Raw genomic sequence first — 22,483 nt, 5'->3', positions numbered from 1 at the left:
GGAGCCAGTCCCTGAGCAAAGTTTTCCAATGACCTGTCTCATTAAACTACCAAAGGAGTCTATGAAATAGATGTCATTTTCATCTCCACTTTGTAGATAAGGAAACTGAGACTTGGAAAGTCCAAGTCCTTCTTCATACCACATCATTTACGTGGTAGCTGGCATCCAAACTTAGGCCTGCCAAATGCCAAAGACCAACCGCTTAGCCCTTCTGGTTCAGGGAATCTTGAAATAAAGAACTAAACCTGGTTCTGGATATGGCCTGACTGTCCTGTAGAAACTCAGAAGTTGCTTATTCAAATTCAGTTAATTTGCAGATTTATTAAGGTGCCGAAAGGTCATATAATTGGCTTGAGAGTAAATAATGAGAAGTGGCAGTTGGAGTCATATCAGGTCTCCTGACTTCCATCAAAACCCCTTCTCCTCTGCAATTATTACTTCCCAGGATGTAAAACATGCCTGTCCATCAGAAAGTCTAAAGTTGTGTTAACCTTTCAGAAAGGCATACCCAGTTTGGGGAACTAGAAATTCAGATCCACACAAGTGTACAAAGTCCCTCCATTCCCTTAAGAGAGGCAATTTGCTCCTAGACAACTCCTTAGATCCTCACCCAGCCTTCTATATTCCACAGGCAATACAGACAAAGCTTGCTATTTAATATTGAAGTAAAAGGGGAGGAAAATGCCAGGTGCTAAAATATGACTGGTGACTGCTACATATTGTTCCTGTGCAGCTAAAAGCACAAACAAAACCCAGTAAAAGGAGGAATCTTCAATTAACTACAGCAAGGGGGTTTAAAGGGCATTTAAAGGGATGTGAAACTCAGAAATCCCAATAATCAGGGATCACTGTGAATGCAGACCCAACAGTCCTAGGTAGAACCAGACTTTCAGAAGAAATACAAGGGAATTTAGTGGGAATCTAATCCAGCATCCCTTTCAGAGAAGGGGGGAAAACTTGAAACTTCTCTGAGAGGTGATCACTTGATCCCCACCCCTGTCTATGCTTTATACTCACAAGTTAGTCAGTGTCTTTGGGGTAGATTTAAATTAAAACTTTTTTCTTACATTTAGTTGAAATCTGTCTCTCCTTTCTCAGTCAAGAGCATGCTATGACTTCACACTTTCAATATCCCATTTCACTCTAGACACTACAATGAAAAAACAAAACAAACAAACAAACAAAAAACTCTTCCTAGTCCAGAAACAAAGAAAATGCAAAGGTGCAAGCAGAGGAAGCCAGGAGTTTGGCTTCTGTCTGTCGATGAGGAATAGAGGTGCGCCCCCTGCTGGCGGAGCCCGTGTAGAAACCAGGCTCCCTCTTGGAAATAAGACATTGAGATAAGAATGTGAAGAACCAAGACCTGAGGTCATTGCCCATAGAAAGCTGGGGCTGGAGGGATAAAGTCTCTGTGTAATAGTGAGCCCAACTTCCCACCAGCTCACTGACACCCAAAACACCCTGACATGTCCTCAGGATGGGAGCCTTGGGCACCTACAGAAAAGTAGTCCCAGAGTCCTGACACCATTCACACTCCTAGGTAGAGATAGGAAGTGATGCAGAGAACGGGAAGAATCTGCAAATGAGCCTGCAAAGAAAAATCCCAAATGACGGGAAGAATACTAATACTTCGATGAGAAAATTAGGGGATGCATTCACAGGGCATTAAATACAAATAATTTTCAAATGACTTTGGAATATGTGTCCAGTAACTTCCATGCAACAGAAAGGTGCTAAGAGATCTCAGGGCTCAGAGATGTCTATTGGAGGCTCTCCCCAGTAACCAGAAACCTGCTCACGAGAGGTCCAGACCGAAGGTTTGTGGGCAGGGGCTGTGTTTGCTGGGCCTTCATATGTCCCCAAGTCATCTCCACCAGCGTTTCTAGCACCCCTTCAATTCAACAATTTAGTTCATTGCAATACAAAGCACTTGGCATGTTTTCCACCACAACTGATGGAAGTTATCCAGACTGAGTGAAATCATGTTCCAGTTTGCAGAGTTTTTTCCTTCCTTTGTGTCAGAAAAAGTGAGACTGAAGGATCTAGAATAGCAGCTACGCCTAAGGGCTTTGTCCCTGAGCAGCCCCAAGGGCCACCGCAGCAGCAGCTGGCCTGTGCTGCCACCTGCTGCCCATGCTCAGAGTTAGCTGTCACTGGATGCTCCCCAACTGCACTTGGAGCAGTTTTCATTCTGCAACATGCTGGCACCAGAAGTGGCTCAAGGGTGGAGAGGACAGTGAATTAAAGTCTTTGCATGTGACACACAGCGCATTTTCTTATATCACAGGCAGGCCAAAAAATCAACATTTCTCAATGCATACTGAGAAATCAGAGAAGACAGCCAACATTTCCGAACTCTGAAAGATCATCGAAACAGTATTTAACAACTGGATGTCCCTTACTAAGGTGTACACTATGATTCTTCCCTTTGATGTATAAATTTATATTTGCACTGAAGGGTTTAAAAAGTCACTATGTGTTAAAGGAAATGGTTAAAATCAGCCCTGAAGAAATCAAGATCAGGGTTGAGGTATGAGCTCTTTGAAACAGAAAACTCACTTGTTTACAATGACTACTACTGAGGTTACCATGTGCTTCCTCTTGAGAGAGGATGGTAATACATGTAATACATCCATTACATATGCATGAGGCTGAGGCTAGGGGAGCAGAGGGGCTTGGCATGATCTGCTAGCCTCTGTCCATTAAAGGAAAATGCTATACTTTCTTCCCTGCTGGGGATGTAAGTCGGGGCATGGGGATGCCTGCTGTTTACGATGTATCCTTATATTTAGAGAAACCAACTGAACAAGAAATTAGCATGAAATGGGTGGCTAAAGTCAATTTAATTCCAGGCTTTGGAAAGACAGGAACATAGCTACAGATGGACCTGCTGACCCGGCTCAGCTCACCAAGGTCAGAGCCAGGACCATGTCTCACTAAGGAGCCAGCAGAAGAGGGTGCATGCGCCTCAGCGTCTAGGTTCAATATTTAAGCCGGTGACAGCCAAGGAGAGCTGGATGGGTGGCAATGGCCCACGAGGGGAGAGAACACAAATTTACCACATGGCCACAGAAATAATACTATTTCTAGTTTATAAACATGAAGGCTGGAGGTCATTCTTAAGTTAGCTGAGTTTTTGCTCAGTTTAGAGATAGAAGATGGGACCAGCGCTCTTGCTAATCTCAGCTATATGACAACGTCAGGTACAAAGAGGCAAAACAGCAGCCTCTAATTGAGCTCTAGAATGCAGCTAATCCAAACTGGAGGCATTGTAATTACAAAATACATGCCAGATTCCAAAGACAGTGCAAACTGAACATAAAGGAGCTCATCAATGACTTTCATATTGATTACGTTCTGAGATGATAATATGTTGGATATGTTAGGTTAAACAAACTGTATTATAAAGTTAATTTCACCTGCTTCTTGTTTACCCTTTTTTAAGTGCTTTCTAGAAAACTTAATATTTAAAATGTGGCTTACATTATAGTTCTCTTAATCAGCAACGATCCCTGCTATTATAATGCTATGGCTGTAAAGAACCTTGGAGATCCAAATGTATCCTTTTGGAGATTTAGAATATCTCAAAAGAAGTCAGGAAACCTGCTCAAGGTCACAGAAATAGTCGCAGAACCTCCTCTTCCACCTCCAAGTGCAACAATGTGAGACACGTCACTCCCGCCTCCTTGCATTTGTTAATAACATTAAACTAAATTAACATTGGAGCTTAAGAACTTTTTTCCAAATTCATGCAAGATGTCTAATGTTAAGTAATACTTTTTACACTTAAACTAATATGGTTAGTGGTTAATATACCTCATTCTAATCAGTCAAAAATATTCCATTTCTGACCCCTCCTTGAACTTTGTCACTATACTAACAGAATTCTGACAGCCTCGGTAATGATAGGTATGTTAACTCAAGGTTAAATACCTCATGGCAAATATAAAAACGATGCTTTCAAGAATTATACTTCACTTGTCTAAAGCCAAGAATTATTTTTTTCACACACCAACCAGTTTTTTATATAAACTCTGCCCCCAGTAAAAATTTTAAGTTTCATGTTCTAAACTGATAAAAATTAAAAATACCAATCACATACACTGATAAATATTTCATGAACCCATACCTCATTCAGCAAAAACCTTACTTTAACAAGGTAAAATAAAAGGAATCCTACCAGTTTTTATATGTTACCCAAAAAAGCAAAATTTTGATTTCGAGACTGGACTACATGGGTCATTATTGACAAAAATACTGAGTTCAAAAGTATGCATCAATTCTAGAGTAGATATACTATTTTTATTTCAGGAATGCCTGTTGCAAGGGACCCAAGTGTAAACGTCCAATGCATTTGTGAGTTACGTGGAAGGATGTGAACCCTGAAGTTAGGGACATAAATAAGGTCCCTAACATAAAAGAAAAGTTATATTTAAGCCTTGCGAAATACATGTTAATTATGGTACATGTATTAATTAAAGAAGAAATGCTAAAAAGGTAAGATAAGAAAAGTAGGAGAACGAACAGTCTACAAGTCAAGAAAGATATTAATGACACCATAGTGAATTCATAGACATTCAATCCTGTAATTGGATCTGGTTGCTAGGATTCATTACTAATATTCCAAGTCCTACTTATTCACCATTCTGGGTTTTGTCCCAGACACTCTATTGAAACTCTTTTCTTGAAAACCACCAAATTATTTCCTAGTCTCTAAATTCAATTATCATTCTCTGGTCTCTCCTTAAAGATATAGCCATGCTCTCTTTCTTGAAACTCTTGTTTTGGCTTGTTTTCTTGACAGAAAAGACTACCTTCTACTTCTATCTTCTCATTTTCCTTTCAAATTTTGGCTGTGACTCCATAATTATAGGTATTTCACAAGTGTCTGAACTTGGCTGTCTTCTCTCTTTGTCCTTTATACTTTAAAATACTTATCTAATTACAGAGAATACCTCAATATCATATAACCTAGGGCACTGCCTCCTATGTATGCCTGCTGAGTAGAGGAAAGGAAGAGGAAAGTAGCATGGGGTGGCGGAAGGGGAGTCAGGTGGTAAGAGCTTTAGGAGGTGATGGAAAAGTTTAAGAAGTGGAGAATCCAGTCAATGAGGAAGCCCAAATATGAAGATGGAATAGGTAGCTGAAATGGACTTGAGGTCAGGGCCATTTAAGAAAGAGGAAGAACTATAAATTCCGAACACCAGGCATATCCTCAGCTTGTACACACACTGCTGTCACTGAGATTCAGAGGAGAAAAGATGTGAGGGGGTGCTTCATATAGGAAGGCAAGTAGGTGCTAAAATAAGGAAGAAAAGGTTCACACCTGAGTTTATTCTTAAGACTAGAGGCCCAGTGCATGAAATTCGTGCGGGGTGGGGGTGAATGGGGTGGCGATCCTCAGCCTGGCCTGCACCCTCTCACAATCTGGGACCACTCAGGGGATGTCTGACTGCCTGTTTAGACCAGGATGGGGTCGGGCCTAAACCAACAGTTGGACATCCATCTTACAAACTGGGACCTCTGGCTCCTAACCACTCACCTGCCTGCCTGCCTCATTGACCCTAAACACTTGCCTGCCTTTCTAATCACCCCTAACTACTCTGCCTGCCTGCTTGATTGCCCCTAACCACTCTGCCTGCCTGATGCCCCCAACTGCTCACCTGCCTGGCTGATCACCCCTAGCCACTTTGCTTACCTTCCTGATTGCCCCTAACCACTTACCTGCCAGCCTGATCGCCCCTAATCACCTCTGCCTCAGCCCCCACTGCCTTGCCTTCATCTGGAAGGTCGCTCAGCTGTTCAGTCTAATTAGCATATTATGCTTTTATTATTATAGATAACTAAATGGGAAATAGTTGTGCTAGAAGACTCTATGTGTATTAATTAAATTAATATATAACTTATTTATTATATATTAATTTAATTAATAATACCTTTTTCTCCACAGATTTGTTTGGATAAAATTCTTACTAAAGATAGTTGGAAAAATTCCACACTATCATATTTCTAAATATATCTCCCTAAAACACTACAATTGACTGAAATTTAATTGGTATTGTGGGAGAAAAAAATTCTATGGTCAAATAATTTTGGAAAACACTGGGTTAAACAAAGTGAAATAGGTTTGAAATTTTTTGCTGTAAGACTTAATCAAAAATTTTGTAAGCTAACAATATGTATTTCAAATCTTCAAAAATTGTAAGCACTATTTTCACATCACACACACACACACACACACACACACACACACACACACATTTTCCTCTCACAAAGTATCTTAAGGGACCAGTGGAAACACTTATTTTCCCCCCAATTTCATTTATTAGTATTTAATGCAAATGCAATGTTGCATTAAGTGCTCATGTGCTGTGAGAGATAAAATTAGAAGATTTCATCACTACTTTTGGAATAAAATAAAATATTGTAATTAGAGAAATTAGAGAATAGCCATACATAGTGCATTATAAAATCCTGGGTTCTATGAGAACAGACCCCAAATAAAAAGAAAAGACACTGGGCAGCAGAACCTACATGTCATGACTCTCCATTTCTAGCTTTTGCTAAATATGTCAGCAGAAGTAGAGGGCAAATGGAGAAATAGATGAGACACAAAAACAAAGGGCAATATAACCACCACATTAAACTTCAGCCCAATTCCACATTTCCTTTAAAAATGACTACGAATGAAACAAACAGATAATCTTTAGGACAAACCAATGTTAGTCAATATTCTAAGTTTCATTTCCACTGGGGGAAAAAAATCACAATAATTCAATCGTGTACACCTCGTTCTCCTCAACCATTGTGACCAAATATTAAGAACAGATTGAAATAGATCAGTTTGTATTTTTAAAAGAATTTCATCATCTATACTCTTCATTCTGATGATCTGACCACCTCCTTACCTTGTCGAACAGGGAAGGATATAGTAGAGTTGAGGAAGTGAAACAATAAGAAAGATCCCGTTTGAATCCATGAGGATAATAACAGAGTCCCTTCTAACCTCGAGGGGCCACGATTCACAAGAGGGAGACACATGTTTCAGGGGGTTGGGAAGACTGTGAGGTGGGAATGAATTAAGAGAGCTGTCATAAAGAAAACAAAAGAAAGATGAAAGCAATAAGGGCGAGAACTGGATTCTATTTCAAGGACCTACCGTTCCATCCCCACCACAGGCCAGAATTCGCAGATTTGGTACTTTTCTATACAACTCAAGCCTGTGGAGGAAATAGAAGGAAAAGTTAACAGCAGAGCACATCACTTGCCATAGCAGAGAGAAAACACATGGCAAAAATGAGGGTATACCTTGTAGAAAATGCATTATCATGAAGATAAAAAGATCATCAAAACTCATTACCAGGTAATCACAAGAGGACTGACTCTCAACAATTGGATCAGATGTTGGCAGCAGACATCGTTTTTAAATAGCCAGCACTGGAAGGGGATTTTAGGATGTCCTAGAGTTTTATATCCCATAATTCCTATTACTGTCAGCTCTTTATTTTCCTCAGTGGTTTGACTTCCTTTCTGTTTATTCTTTTCCCATCATTCTCCCCTCTCCTTTCTCAAAGAAAGCCATCATTAATTGAGAATCAAAAGGCCTTATATATATCCTACTTATATTTTATTAGCTTTTCGTGGATCTATTTATTTTTCAAACCTAACCTTCCCATTCTTATTCCTAGGAAAACTTCTTCAGAGAGGCAGGGGGAAGGTACTCCACCAGCATTGCTATTGCACCCACAGTTCCATCTACCTCTCACCTCACTCACAGTCAGATCCCATTTATACATCTCAGTCTAAAGAGGGGAGATTTACTGATTTTTCTTTATTTTAAATTGGCCTGCTTAAAATTAGATCATTTTGTTTTTCATGTTGGCTCTTAAGAAAATGCAGTGTTACTACCTTGCCTGCTAAAATGTTTGCCTAAGTGAAACTGTTAATGGCTCTGTTCCAGAAAGTATCAGCTATTTAAATCAAATACTATTTGTTCCTGAAACTATTTCCTGTCTTTCCACATTCTTTGAGTTTATCTATGAAGTGTCTACCTAAAGTCTAAAGTGATAAAATCTTAAGTAAGCATCTAAAAGGGCAAAAGCCAGGGTACCAGATTTGCACATCCAAATACAAAAAAACATAGAGAAGTCTCATAGCACCCTCTAGTGGCAAAAATGTTCATAGATTAAGAGAGTGTAAGCAGAAATTTTCATATTTAACATTCTTCTGCATGCTTAAATATATATAATTTACCCATTTCCTATAGAAATATTATTTCTCTAGAAATTGTCAGATGAAACCCATTCTATCTTAATAGATGGATTTAAAAAGAGAATCAGGAAGCAGCACAATGTCTCCACTCTTGCCCTCCTCCAACGGGAAGAAATAAGATATACTTCACCTACATCTAGACTTGATTTTCAACACTTCTAATAAAAATAGTGCATAAAATTTGAGAAGCTCATAGAAGGAATTGAGAAGAAATTAAAACGTCTCCCCCACTCTGGTGTAGAATCCACAGATATAATCAATTAATCAATCTCTCCAAGATGGGCATACACAACATTTAACTCAAATATATATATAAGTATATTCATAAACAAATATGGCCCCTGCCCACAAAGACACACTTACATTCCCATTAATGTACACATCCAAAGTTGTTCATGCATAAATAGAAAAGTGATGGATCCTCTCCATTCCCAGACTTGCTCATAATCTACAGTTGCACATACACACGCAGCAACCACATAAAAAAATACTCACTGAGATGACTGTGAAATGTGCTTTGAAGGGAATTAACCCAATGAAGAGTGCCAGGGGAAACATGAGATATAGTTTTGAAGGGAGGACAGTACAGACAAGAAAGTAGATGAGAGACAGTTAGAAAATGTTTCACAAGGCAACCGAATAGTGAAGCTTGATGCCAAAGCAGGAAGTCCTTCTCACTTGCCTAAAATAGTATGGACCATGGAGGGTATTTCCAGACTTACGCATCTTTCGGCCCTTCCTGAGAAAGATCAAAGACTTGCCGTGGATTCAGGTACCACATGAACATCTGCAGGACTTTGGTTCCCTATAAGGAAAAAAAAAATGGCTATAATGGGAAGAAATTTCCAAATATTAGCTGCTTATTTAAAAATAAAACCCATTATTTAAAATAATACCTAATTATATACAAATCATGGTCTTTGGCCAATGCCCAGATTAGACATCAGCCTACCCGATGTAACTCGGCAAGTTTCTACATTTCATTAAGCTCAGCTCCCTCCTCTTTAATGTGGAGACAAGCATGCCTAGTTCACAGACTTGTTTCAGGGATTAAATGCAATACTGTTTGAGGAGCACATTAGAGTGCTCCTCATGCAATAAGTGCTCCATAAATATTATCTATTAGTTTTAGCATCATTACTAAATGTATAAAAATCCACGCAGGGAAGTTATTAGTCAGCTATGTAATTTAACATTAACTTTTACCTTAACGCACAGATTGCTATTGTCTTTGCATAATACGAAATATGGGCAGTATAAGCTAAGTATGACTTTATTGAAAAAAAAATTTAACTGAAGCAAAATTATCACAGGCTTCCCATTACTTATACTACGCATATATACTTTCTCCAGCTAGTGGTATCAAATCTCACTTTGACAATTTTTTATTTCCATGTCGCTAACTCTTTGTTCAAACCAAACATTTCTGTCACACATGAACATTCTGGGAAAGTTTGAAGTGTAAATGTGACATTTATAGAAATGATCATCATGAACAATACAAATTTCCAAAGATAATTTCTTGAAGTAAATTGAGCAAAGAATTGAGGAAGAAGCTTTTTAAGCAGCATCCAAAGAGCTTGCAAATGGGTAAGGTGCCTTACTTAGAACATTATCAACCACAGCAAATAATATTAGATCAGTAGGCAGAACTTGTTGCTTATAATTATAGTCCCTTTATTAAATTCTAAAGGCCCATTACACAAAATTTGTGCCCGGGGGGCGGGGGTCCCTCAGCCCAACCTGCACCCTCTCCAATCTGGACCTCTTGGGGGATGTCCGACTGCCAGCAGTCAAACATCCCTCTCACAGTCTGGGACTGCTGGCTCCCAACTGCTCGCCTGCCTGATTACCCCTACCTGCTTCTGCCTGTCAGCCTGATCATCCCCTAAACAGTCCCCTGCCAGCCTGATCGACGCCTAACTGCTACTCTGATGACCAGATTGCCCCCAACTGCCCTCCCCTGCTGGCCTGGTCACCCCTAATTGCCCTCCCCTACCGCTATCTTGTGACCACATGTGGGCGGCCATCTTGTGCAAGGGTGTGATGGTCAATTTGCAAATCACCTCTTTATTATATAGGATCATGATTGCTCTTTCTCAAAATAACCCAAAGTTTTATACCTACTATGCAGTATTTGAGAGTTATCCTTGTATGGTATAAATAGCACAACATTTAGTTAAAAATAACTTGGTATTCCAAGTGGGCGAGCATGAGCCTTTATAACCCTATAGAAATTCAGCATATAAAGTAGAAGAACAACGTGTACTTTTTAGGGTGATTATGAGAATTACATGAATCAGTAATGGTTATGTAACTTGCACAGTAGGTGGCACAAAATAGGCCTGTTGTAAATGTTAGTCCCTTTCTTTTTTGCTCCCTGTTAACCTATTCATTAAAATACACTTGAGGGTATGAGGGCTAAAGTGTAGTTGATAATTATCACATTGTTACACCAGTTGTTACAGAGGCCAACGCAGGTTTTTTGTCCCAATTCCATCCAAACCTATAATTTAAAAGTTCTGCTTCATCATGTGGTTGCTATAAATTTAGTAATACTGTAACATTTCCTCCTTGATTATTACAACTAACCCTGCAGTTTCACCAAAGGACATAGTTTGCTTCGTATAAAATTCAGACATAGTTTTAGATACAAAATGCCAACTAAATACTGGAGCATTTTCTTTCTTCCCACAACGGGCCTTGGTATTAAGTCCATTGAGGATTATCCCAAGTAATATTTTATGTTTAAGAGTCATTTTAGTGACAAACCAATTCACAAACAATTTCCCAATGACTTGCTAGAAAATTAATTTTTCAGCTTTAGATTCCTAGAGCAATATGAGTTATAGATGTTAATTACTCTTTTCCACCTTTGGCTATGGTCGAGAGCATGTCTCAATTTCAGCTTCTTCTGCTATGCATACCACACTAGGTAATTAATATCTTCCAAGAAATAAAATTAGAAAGCAGTTAGAGGTTATTTTCTTCATCTAAAATTTCTCTAGAAAGTTTGAGTGACACCATTTCGCTTTTGCTCACTTTCAATTTGTGTTAGTTGGAACACCTAAGAGTCTCTATTTATCCTTTTGAGGAAGGGATATTAAGGCTGACAAATTTTGCACTGCACACTTCTAGGAGGCGCCATTGACATCAGAGCCTATTAGAATAATGCAGTTGTGCAGGGATAACTCGCATAGCCTTCTTACATCACGTTCAGTCATTATGTAATTTCTTCTTTCAAAAAGCAATCTTTCTACAATATAATCAGCAAAAAAAAAAAAAAAATGATGTGTCTGAATGAAAGCATTGCACTGTTTTAAATCAGTCCTGGTGGGTGTAGTAAAAAGGTCTAACAGACATTAAGTCAGTTCTATTATCTCTGCTGTTTAACTCTAGGATAACCTACTAGTACTTTAGGGCTTTAATAGAGGCAATTTATTCAGTAGAACAGACTGGTTTGACAAATACTAATTCACCGGGAAAAGATCAATTTCTTTCTTTCTCACTGGCAGTATTAAATATACTAAGTTATTCACACAACTGCCATTCACTAACAAGTCTCAATGTGCCAAATGCAAAACATGTGCAACTTTTGTGAGAGTCTGGTTTTCTCTAAAATGAAAAAATCGCTTACAAGTTTATTCCAGTACACTCTGGAGAGAGTCCTCATACACACGGTTGTAGATGTAACACCTCATTGACCATAGAACTTTTTTAAGATATTGTGATTTTGGGTATTTCCCTGGAGTGATAAAAAAAAAATGTCCTTCCCAGAGCCTGGTGTCGGGGAACAGGGTGGGAGAAGAGAAAACGACTTTCCAGAATATAGGTAGATTGTTTCTTGAGGGAAATGAACAGGCTTCAGCCATTCACCCACTATGTGCGGGGCTCAGTTTTACGTGAGGAAACAGAAAGCTGGACTAGACAAACAAGATCTTTCCCTCAAGAGGAAGTGTTACACATTATTCATAAATTAAAATACAATGACTTGGGAGTATGGAGAAGCGTCGTACTCCCAAGTCATTAAGGATGGATCAGCTCAAACAGCATGTCAATCTTCATCAAAACACTGTAATTCTCATGCACGCTGAAACATTGGATATGTTACTCAGGGAGCCTTGTCACGGAGCTATTATCACAGGTGTAATTTAGAGTTATTATCATGATCGAGGAAAACACTGTTCCCATAATAAGAAAGGCCCAAGGAAAACAAAAGGGAGTGGGAGAAAAATATTTATTTGAAACTGGCTTCTAACCACCCCAAAGAAATACCTATTTACTTCATAAACATATATTTGGCTCTTGCTCTGTGCCCACGTGGACACCCAAGATCTCAGGAGGAGATCAATACAGTATACTAGTTCATTAAAGATGGTAAATGTATCTGGCCAGTGTAGCTCATCGGTTGAGTATTGACCCAGGGACCAAGAGGTCATGGTTCGATAGCTTAATCCCTTGTGGGGAGCATGCAAAAGGCAACTAATGGATACTATTTCTCTCCTCTCTCTAAAAATTAATAAAAACATATATTTTTTAAAATATGGTCAATGTGATGGTAGAGGTACCTATTCAGAGGTCAGAGATACTCTAAGCCTCAATTCTGGGATTAGACGAAGGCTATATACATATGATACTCAGGCTTTGTCTGAAACATTAGTAGAGAAAGAAGTTTTAGGATAAAGACACACCATAGAAAAACCATTGTTCCATTCAGTAACTGAGTCATGAGGCAGGGGTCTCGGGAAACAAACAGCCTGAGTTGTACACTAGGTCATGTATGCTGAGGAGCTTGGGCTTTTTTTAAATTTATTTATTTTATTTTTTTTACAAAAGATAAGAGTCGCTGAAATGTTTTAATTAGGGGGGCTGGACTTACATTTTGATACATTTGTCTGGCTACAGACTAAGGAGGCAGACATCCAGGCTCTAGATCTATCAAAGGGGCTAGATGACTTGGTTTGAGTCTTCTTAGCCACTGCTATGGACTAAGGCGTTCCTCCTCAATCTGATGTATGAGGAGGAGTGGCCTTTGGGAGGTGCTTTTAGGTCACTTTAAGGGTTTAGTGTCCTTATAGGAGAGACCCCAGAGAGCTTCTTCCTCCCAAATGCCACAGGAGGACACAGTAGGAAGACGATGTCTGTGAACCAAGAAGTGAGTTCTCACCAGACACCAAACTGGCTGATGCTTTTGATCTTGGCCTTCCCAGCCTCCAAAACTGAGAAATAAATGTCTGTTGTTTATCAGCCACCCAGTCTGTGGTCTTCTGCTTGAGCAGCCTGAACAGACTAAGACAGCTGCCCTCACATTCCCACCAGTACTGTGACTTGGAAAAAGGAGCTTTCCACAGATTCATTGTTTGGTTGTTAAAATTCCATCTGTTTAGCTGGCTTGACAAGAATATCCGAGACTGAATTCTGACGTGTGCCATCATGGACTAATTGCCCTTCTGCCCTCTTCCCAGCCTATTCTAAGCTTTAGGAGACTCTAATTCTATCTAAGCATAATGATTCTTGATTTATCCCCAGCTTGAGCATTGCAGAATGCAACATTTTCATTGAGGTTGTGTGAGCATTTAAAAACAGTTTGGGCTCCAATATTTGAAGTCATTGATATTTTTTGTCTCCTCATTCTCCCCACACTGGTTGACTTAGAAGGGGCAGCCCTGGTCTGGGGGTGGCTTGGTCTCCACAGTTGGTGGTGAGAACTTGTTCAGGAATAGCCTGTCCTCAGAATGAACACTCCTTCCTCCTGTCACTTAGCTCCCTGGGGAACTCCAATCCAGAGGGCCAACTCATGCCACACCCCAACCCAGGGATTTCACATGGAACCGTTTGGAAACCAGAGTCTGGACCCCTTACCTCTCAGAACTGACTAGCTATAATCACTCTACTGGTCAGAGCACCTGCTTAACCCTGAACTTACCACCTGCATCACTGGAAGATGAGAGTGTGAGGGAGAGATGGTGCAAAAGCAGGAAACATAGGAGGTATCAGAAGGGTCCATACAACCCAGGTAGAAAGATGTTAATGACTCAGAGACACCCAAAAAAAGAATCTGTTTTGAAGTTAGAGCAGAGATGAGTGTAAGAGAGAGTGTTCATTTCTGGAGCCTTTGGGTTTCCATGGAGGGGGGACTGTGCGGGAGTAAACTTTATCTTCCCTCTGCCACTTCTTCTGCACAGGACATGCTCAGGGTGGATCCTGTGGCCCTGATTCCACTGCCTGTCCCCTCCGATAATGCAGATCCCAACAGTGACTACAGTGCTGACAACCTCTAAATCTTTGCAGAAATGCAGCATTTTCTCCACCTTAAGTGTTAGAAACACAGATAAAATTAGGGAGCATTTTCTCAGTCTGTAAGGATTTTGTGTCTTGGCAATTATCATCAGTTTGGCTCAAATAAATTCACAAATATTTTCTTTAAAAAAAGAAAAGAAAGCTGAAACCGGTTTAGCTCAGTGGATAGAGCCGACCAGCCTGCGGACTGAAGGGTCCCGGGTTCGATTCCGGTCAGGAGCCTGTACCTTGGTTGCGGGCACATCCCCGGTAGGGGGTGTGCAAGAGGCAGCTGGTCAATGTTTCTCTCTTATCGACGTTTCTAGCTCTCTATCCCTCTTCCTTCCTCTCTGTAAAAAATCAATAAAATATATCAAAAAAAGAAAAGAAAAAGAAAAACTGACAATTATTGTGAAGCATCTGTTTAAAAGACGGGATTGTTTAAAAGAAGTAGAAGTGCTTAATCCCTATATGTGTCATCTAACTATGTTCCATCAAAGTGTTAGAAATTTTCTGTCCACACAATTTACTACAGGAAAAAAAGAAAGCTGTAGGTATTTTACTTGCCAGAAGATGGCGATATAGTCTAGTAATATAAAGAACAGAACCCTAAGCAAGTTTTTGGTTTGTCTTCGTAAATTCGAAGCCTAATCCTCAAGAACAGAAGAGCAAGAGGGGGGAGTGCTTTATACACGAGGCAGATGAGTAGAGTAAGTCATGGCTAAAAGGCAGGAGTCAGGATTTAACAACAGCAACCAAGTATTTCTGCATTGACTGCGGTGAGCCCTCGCTGGTCAGTGTGATCTCAGCAGCAGCAGCAGCAGCACCTGGGAGCTGGTTTGAAAAGCATAATTTCAGGGCCACCGGCTGACTCGGAGTCAGAATCTGCATTTTAACCTGATCCCCAAGCGATTCGTAGGTACATCAAGCTTGAGAAGAGGGTCCGTGGCTCTCAACTTGGTTCCACAAGAAAATACACAGGAGAGCTTATCCCAGTCAAGGAGGCCTACTCTCACAGCTTATTTATTTTTTTAAATATATTTTTTATTGATTTTTTACAGAGAGGAAGGGAGAGAGATAGAGAGTTAGAAACATCGATGAGAGAGTCATCGATCAGCTGCCTCTTGCACACCCCCTACTGGGGATATGCCCTCAACCAAGGTACATGCCCTTGACCGGAATCGAACCCGGGACCCTTCAGTCCCCAAGCCGACACTCTATCCATTGAGCCAAACCGGTCTTGACTCTCACAGCTTCTAATCTAATTAGTATGGGGTAGGTAAGACATCACTAGTTGTTTTTAAAGCTACGTAGGGTATGGTGTAGGGTGGAACACCTAACCCTCTGATTCCCAGTTTATGGCTGAATCTACCCTCCTCAGCAAAGTGAAGGGTGTGTTACAGCCACAGCTCAGGGAAAGACTAGCCCCAACAGAGGAGTTAGTTCATCTCCAGCCAGGACTCCTACCCACTCACTGCAGCCAGGGGATCAGGCTGCGGCTTCCTCACTGGAGATGAACTCACAGATATGTTGTGCTGGAGGTCAGTGTGAAGGATTCCAACTGTACATAAGTGAGTGGATTTCTTCCTAGTTTTATCAACACATTTCACATTGTGCTTAGAAACAAGGTTCTTTGTATTTTTTAGGCTTAATAAAGAATTCTATTAAAGAGGAAGAATATAGATATTTAGATTTATGTAATATTCACTTTTACTTGGTTAGCCATACTTCTGAGAATCCCAGCCATTCTAGAAGTAACATCCTTAGGAGCATACATTTACAAGCCAAAATGTGTTAGATGACGTCAAAGTTATTAAGTCTTTTGTCTCAATAGCTGGGTACTTTAAAAAAAAATTTTTTTTAACATCTCCCTGTGACCTCAAGTTCCTCAAACACATCTCTACCTCTTTCCCAATAATTCTTTCTTTTCCTGAATACTCATCAATAACAAAGCCACTGTTAGATAATCTGCTGTACAATCTCTATGCTTTACTTCCCTTTATGTATTCCATTCATTCATCTGTCCTTCCACATGTCATCCACTAGTCCATCCGTCCACCCAGCCACTCACCAACCAGCCATGGATATCCACTAACCATCCATCCACCCATCCACTCACCAATCCATCTTTCCAGGTTATGCTTACATTTATGTGACTAGCTTCCTGACTTACACATATTCTCAATGTGTCAAATTAATCTTCCTTAAAGATGCTTTAATCATATTATTCTTTTGTTCAAATTTTTAAAATATTTTTAAATAAAATAAAAAAAATCTTTAAGCAGTAAAAAACTATTCCCTGGTACACATCCAAAATCCTCAGCCAAGTTTTAAGACACTGGTCTCGACTCATTCTAATCTCTAACACATTTCTAATAATATGCATGCTCCACTCACTATTCTGTCTTCAAAACAAATTATTTTACCATGAGATTCACTAGAGGCCCGGTGCATGAAAATTCATGCACTGTAGTGGGGGTCCCCAGCCCAGCCTTCGCCCTCTCATAGTCTGGGAGCCCTCAGGGGTGGGAGGCAACCTGGTGATCAGGGATAGGTGACGCCCCATCACACTTCTGCTGCTGCCACTACCAGCAGCACAAGCATCAGCTGGCCCTGGTTACCTGAGCCTCAGGTGGCCCTGGGGGGTTGGGCAGCCAACATCCAAGACTTTCCTGTGCCTTGGGCCAGCCCTGGGTGGATGGGGAGCAGAGGAGACTGGGGGACTCCAGAGCCAGGTACGTGGAGCTGCTGCCACCCTGGTGTGGCTGAGGAGTCTGGGTACCACCATCTTTGAGGGTGGGACAGTCAATTAGCATATTCCCTCTTTATGGCTATGGGTGCCGCCATCTTTGTGATGGCACAAGGGTCAGTTAGCATATCCCCTCTTTGTTAGATAGGATTATTGTTCACTAGTATATGCCATATACTAGAAATCATAGATTTAAAGGTACAGCCCTGGTATTTATTATTAAGCCTGTAGTTTTGAAGCATAGACCTACAGAGAGCACTTGCGTTGCAATTCACAGAGTGCCCAAGGCTACAGGGGCATAATGCACAGCACAGTCAAGTCTGAGGGATGGATCAGAAAGGTGCTCTTGAGCCTTAGAGGACAAACAGGGATTGACCACAGTAAAGAGAAGGAGCAGGGCATTGTTCCAGCTCTATCCCCTCTGCCTAAGAATGTCCATTTTCTATTTCAGCTACTTCCATGACACCATTTCCTTATCACTCCCAAGTCACCGCTTGCCTCTAAAGTCCATAGCACTTGTAGTCTGATCCACTCAATTTAGAACTCACATGTAATTAATGTTGTCGGAATTATTCTTCCCACTGCCCCTTTTATGTCATTAACAGACAAGATGTCCTTAGGAAATTCACTTAAGCTTTCCTTGAGCTCTTTTGTAATTAGCGAAATAGGAAGCAACATTAGATCATCTCTGTAGTCCCTGCCATTAATTATTTATACAGAGCAGGCTCCATCTTTACTGGAATCAAAGGCAGGCATCACCTGTGAGCGTCCGCACACCCTAGAAGAAAAGCTGATCATGATTTCATGAGTGTATTTTACACAACGACTGCCATCATGAAGTACAGTGGGCATGTGGCGCTCCGGTGGCCACAATCATGGAGTCAATGACATTAGCTTTGTTTTGTGCCCCAACCTTGTCCCTGAGAAAGTGGTTGTCTTCTAATGTTTGGGGCCTTACGTGGTGCTCTTTTAACTGGTGTTGGGAATTGTGTTTTCAAGAAAGCATTGCAGCTTCCAAGTAAAACTCATCAAGAATGACTCACCTGGTTGCCTCCACTCTTGGGGTTCACAAACACGAGCAATGGTTTCATGAGAGGAGAAGAGATAGGTTTTATCACAAAAGGACGACCTTTGTTTTCCTGCTGAAGGAAGAAAGCAGCACAGCTAAGGTGTATATCCATGACTTGACAGGCAGCCCCAAAGGACTTGCAGTGAGAAACCACCAGCACTACCCAAGCCTTGCAAAACACACACACACACACACACACACACACACACACAAGGTACAACTTGTTTTATAGGGTTTACTTAATAGGGCACTCTGTGTAAAACTTTCTTGAAGCATCATATTTCTTAGAAGAAAACATCTCAAGCTATAATTGCTGAGAATTGAGCCATGCTTTTGGTTTTATTCTGTATACCCTAAGCATTCTAGAAGTGCTCTCCCTTGTCTTCATCTTTATCATCTTTGGGTTAATACTTGCATGGACAAGGGCAGACGCTCTGTGAAGTGGCAGACGCTATATATTTTTTTAAAATACTAGGAATGCCAGCATGGTTAGAGTCCAGTGAAGGAGAAAAGAGTGGTGGGAGATATGACAAAACAACAAGCGTGGGCAGGCTATGGAAAGGAGGATGTATTTCACCGGACCATGTCCTGAAACACTTACTTCAGTCCCTCTTTTACTGGCTTTTCTTTTAAAGCTTGTTCTCTTCTTCTTACGATTGGAAGCCTTCAGCGAGTTCTGTGAGGAGAGAAGGGAAGACCTGAGCCTGGGGCAGACAGGCCCTGAGCTTTCCCATGCAGAACCATGTAGGAGGTGACGGCAGCACATGCTGTTGGATTGCATGCTTCTCATGCTTTGACACTTCCAAGCCACTGTGCATGGGTAAGCCACAGACAGAAATCAGTTGAGTGCTTCAGAGTGAGCAACTGACTCCCCACCACATGGAGAGGCAGGGAGTTAGAACCCTGGAGGCTCTCATGGACTCACATAACAACACATGTTATACCTGCCAACCCTCCCAGTAAAAATGGAAGAATCCCAATTTCTCTGAGGGGCTCCAGTCTCCCGCCCAACCAGGTCCGTCTCCCGCCCAACCAAGTTCAAGTTCAACTCCTGGTATGGAGAACACCTATGTGGAAATGTAAAAAAGGAGGCCATTTTTCATATTTTTCTTTTTTCTTTTTCTTTTTCCTCTGTTTACTTTTTTTTCTGGACAATGACTATTTTAAGTAGTAGTCATAACTTACTCATCTGTAATGGAACTATGATCCAACTATCCCATGAGCATTGATGGCTGGGTTTTAAAATGCAGAGATAAGACTCACCCTTAAGTTAGTTATAATAGTAGCATAGCAGTCATTATTCTTTCTTCCTTCCTTTCTTTCTTTCTTTCTTTCTTTCTTTCTTTCTTTCTTTCTTTCTTTCTTTCTTTCAAAACCCATTAGTTTAAAAAGTATTCCCTCTCCTGGTAGCCTTGATTTTTTTTTTTCTCACAAAAGTGCCTCCAACTTGTGAAATACAGTGACCCCAAATTCACTTTCCCTGTCTTTCCCATTCTAGGGGTTTTACGGACCACAACTTTATATTACTTTATGATTACTCTTAATATTTGACACATATGCTCTGAAAAGGACTTCTCTTTGGAGACCAGTCACAGTTCATTGGTTGAAGACGAGCAAAACGAGATTTAATTAGTGGAGTCAATTAATTAGACTGCCATCTTCACAAGGCAGGCATTACTATCACACTGCAGATGTTTAACAGAATGCTGAAAGCCTGAAATACAGAATTCTTAACTTAAAATTTTCTATAGTATAGACACATGCACTGCTTGAACAATTAAAAGTTTTCAAAGAGCTTGAAGAAACTTAGATATCTATTCTATCATTTAGGGTATTTTTTTCCTTAAACATTCAAAATAAAATTCGTCTAGAGAACATATATTAACACATCCAAGTCAGCAAAATTGAAACTATTTAGGTTTTATTTTTCTTTCACTTGGACCTCAGGAAAAATAAGTTGATTAATGGCCTTTCTCAGCAAGGGTGAAGGAAGCTTTCTTAAAGCACCATTGTCTCAAAGTTTGTTCCCCCATCAGAAGAAGAGTTTTCAGGTTCTCTGGTTCTCAGCAGAAAAAGAGAAATCCAGAGCCCAGGTTACTTCTCATCACTCACTCTAGATTAGCTACCCCCGCAAAGAGATCTCCAAGTTTCTGAATTCCTCTTTCAATGGGTCTATTACCATGTGACTCTTTGGGGGTCTTATTAAAATATTTGCTACATTTTTTACTACTTTCAGTTCAATTAAAATGAAAGAAAAATAACTTGCAGCCTTTAAACATTTAGTCAATCAAATGACCCACGATAGATGGTGGAAACTATAGGTCTGGCCATGTCTGTGTCTATTTGATGTCAATTAGTGATGCTGAGTGGTTCTCCACCATCACTGCACAATGGCCTCAGCAAGAGAGCTTTTACCAAATGGCCCCATCAAATATTCTCATTTAATTTATTTGGGGTGAATCTCGGGTAAAGGTACTTTCTAAAAGCTCTCCAGGCAATTCTAACAGGTAGCCAGATTTGAAGTAGAAAGAGCAGAAGATCTGTGGGATAAGGACCGACCGTGAGCTGTGCAATCTGAGACTGTGTGTTAATTCTAGATGTCATGAGATCAGTGCTACTAGATCTGAGACTTTGGCCAAGTCGTTCAAAGTTTCAAAGTAACAGTTTCTTAATTTCAAAATGAAGGTGATAATACCTACCTCAAGCAGAGTTGTGAAGTTTAAATCAGAAAAAGTATGTGAAGCAGTAAGCCTGGTATCCATCTCATGATAAGGCCTTCCAAAAATGTTAGTTGCCTCGTTCACAGCTGAATATCCCAGCACCTAGCACAAACGCTTGGCACATAGTTCGCACTCAAATAATTGTTGAAAGAATGAGTCAGTATTATTCAAATCCACAACACTTGCTGAGTCTTTCCTGATTTTAGAAAGGATCCTTAGGAAGTGAATGCCTGTCTACTAACTTCTTTGTTGTTTTATTTCCTTTATTGCCAAGAGCAATGTAGGACTCACACCAAGTGCTTAGAGGAACACACTATGGGTTCTTGGTTCTTAACAGGATTCAATAATTAAACTCTGAGAGAAAGGTCTAATGGATCAGGCTAAAGTTGTTTCCTAAACTTGCCTGATCATAGAAATCAGAGCTCTTCAGGTGATTCTGACAATCAAACACGTTTGGGAAACAGAGTTAGAAAAACACATCAAAATAAGGCTTGATGTCTGAAAACAGAGCAGGCAAGGAACTCCATTCTAACAGGGAACACACACACAAAACAGCCTTTTTTAGCACACGTGGCAAATACAAGTGCTTCTGAGCCTCACCGAGCCAAATGCACCTTCGTCTCACAGAACAAAGGGCAAAGGCCAAGCAGTGGTTGACTTACAGTAGCGGGACGCCTCTATGAGAGCTCTGTGTAAGCTTACAGCCCTACGGATAGTCAAATAGCAAAAGATAAGCAGTATGGAATTTCACAGCACACCTCAAGATTCCCCGGCTTCCTTTGGCGCCTGTGTAAATATGTGCCTCTGTCTCAAGGTAGGACTTCTTTTAGAAGGCAGCGTAAAGGGAACTGATGGATATGAAGACAGATTTGGGTTGTGGGTTGGCCATGACAAATCATCTAATCTGGCTAATCCATAACATCACTTATCCTGCTGGGTCAGCATCGTTCTGAGAGTTAAGTAAGAATGTTTTTGAAGAATGTAAAAGTTATACCAAAAAGTTATTGGGTAGAATTGTTCGTGATATATCCAAGAAACCTTTAAATATGTGTCCTGTGTTTTAAAACAAAGCACCCCTGTCACTGAAGGCAGCTAACTCTGTGATACAAAGATGAACTTGGCAAGTTCAATGCTATCAAAACAAAGAAACGTTGTGCTCTCACTTGGACATTTGCATTCTCCTGATTCCAACATATCCATCCCACTACATTCGGTGCCCACTCTTTTGTTAAAGTCCTACTAAAAGATAAAGGCTTTTTGTTTTTATACCAGGTTTTAGGAAGTCTTACCTTGCTGCAGTAATAATCGTATCAACAAAATCTTTATCGTAGTATGACTCCTTCCTGGACTGTTAAGAAATGCCTGTGGGTAAATCACTCAACTGTGAATGAAACT

At 40.4% G+C, this 22,483-nt stretch overlaps 1 protein-coding gene across 5 annotated transcripts in view; it reads right to left on the bottom strand.

Moving 5' to 3' along the window:
- Nucleotides 1-22,483, bottom strand: part of DGKI (diacylglycerol kinase iota) — a gene marked incomplete at its 5' end in the record, with an annotated part of 382,063 nt that overhangs the window by 165,641 nt on the left and 193,939 nt on the right. For 3 of the 5 annotated variants that reach the window (XM_084896736.1, XM_084896738.1, XM_084896739.1), the window contains 4 exons: nt 7,160-7,220; nt 8,994-9,076; nt 18,343-18,441; nt 18,970-19,044. In XM_084896736.1, coding sequence (XP_084752862.1) covers nt 7,160-7,220; nt 8,994-9,076; nt 18,343-18,441; nt 18,970-19,044 — 318 coding nt within the window. Of the gene's footprint in view, nt 1-7,159; nt 7,221-8,993; nt 9,077-18,342; nt 18,442-18,969; nt 19,045-19,312; nt 19,436-22,483 lie in introns of all 5 variants that reach the window. The other 2 variants (XM_084896735.1, XM_084896737.1) reach the window with 1 other exon arrangement.

The sequence above is a fragment of the Pipistrellus hanaki genome, assembly GCF_964339955.1.
Source record: "Pipistrellus hanaki genome assembly, chromosome: 10".
NCBI lineage: Eukaryota > Metazoa > Chordata > Mammalia > Chiroptera > Vespertilionidae > Pipistrellus > Pipistrellus hanaki.
The sequence above is the reverse complement of the archived record's forward strand: the minus strand, read 5'-3'. Positions and strand labels throughout refer to the sequence as shown.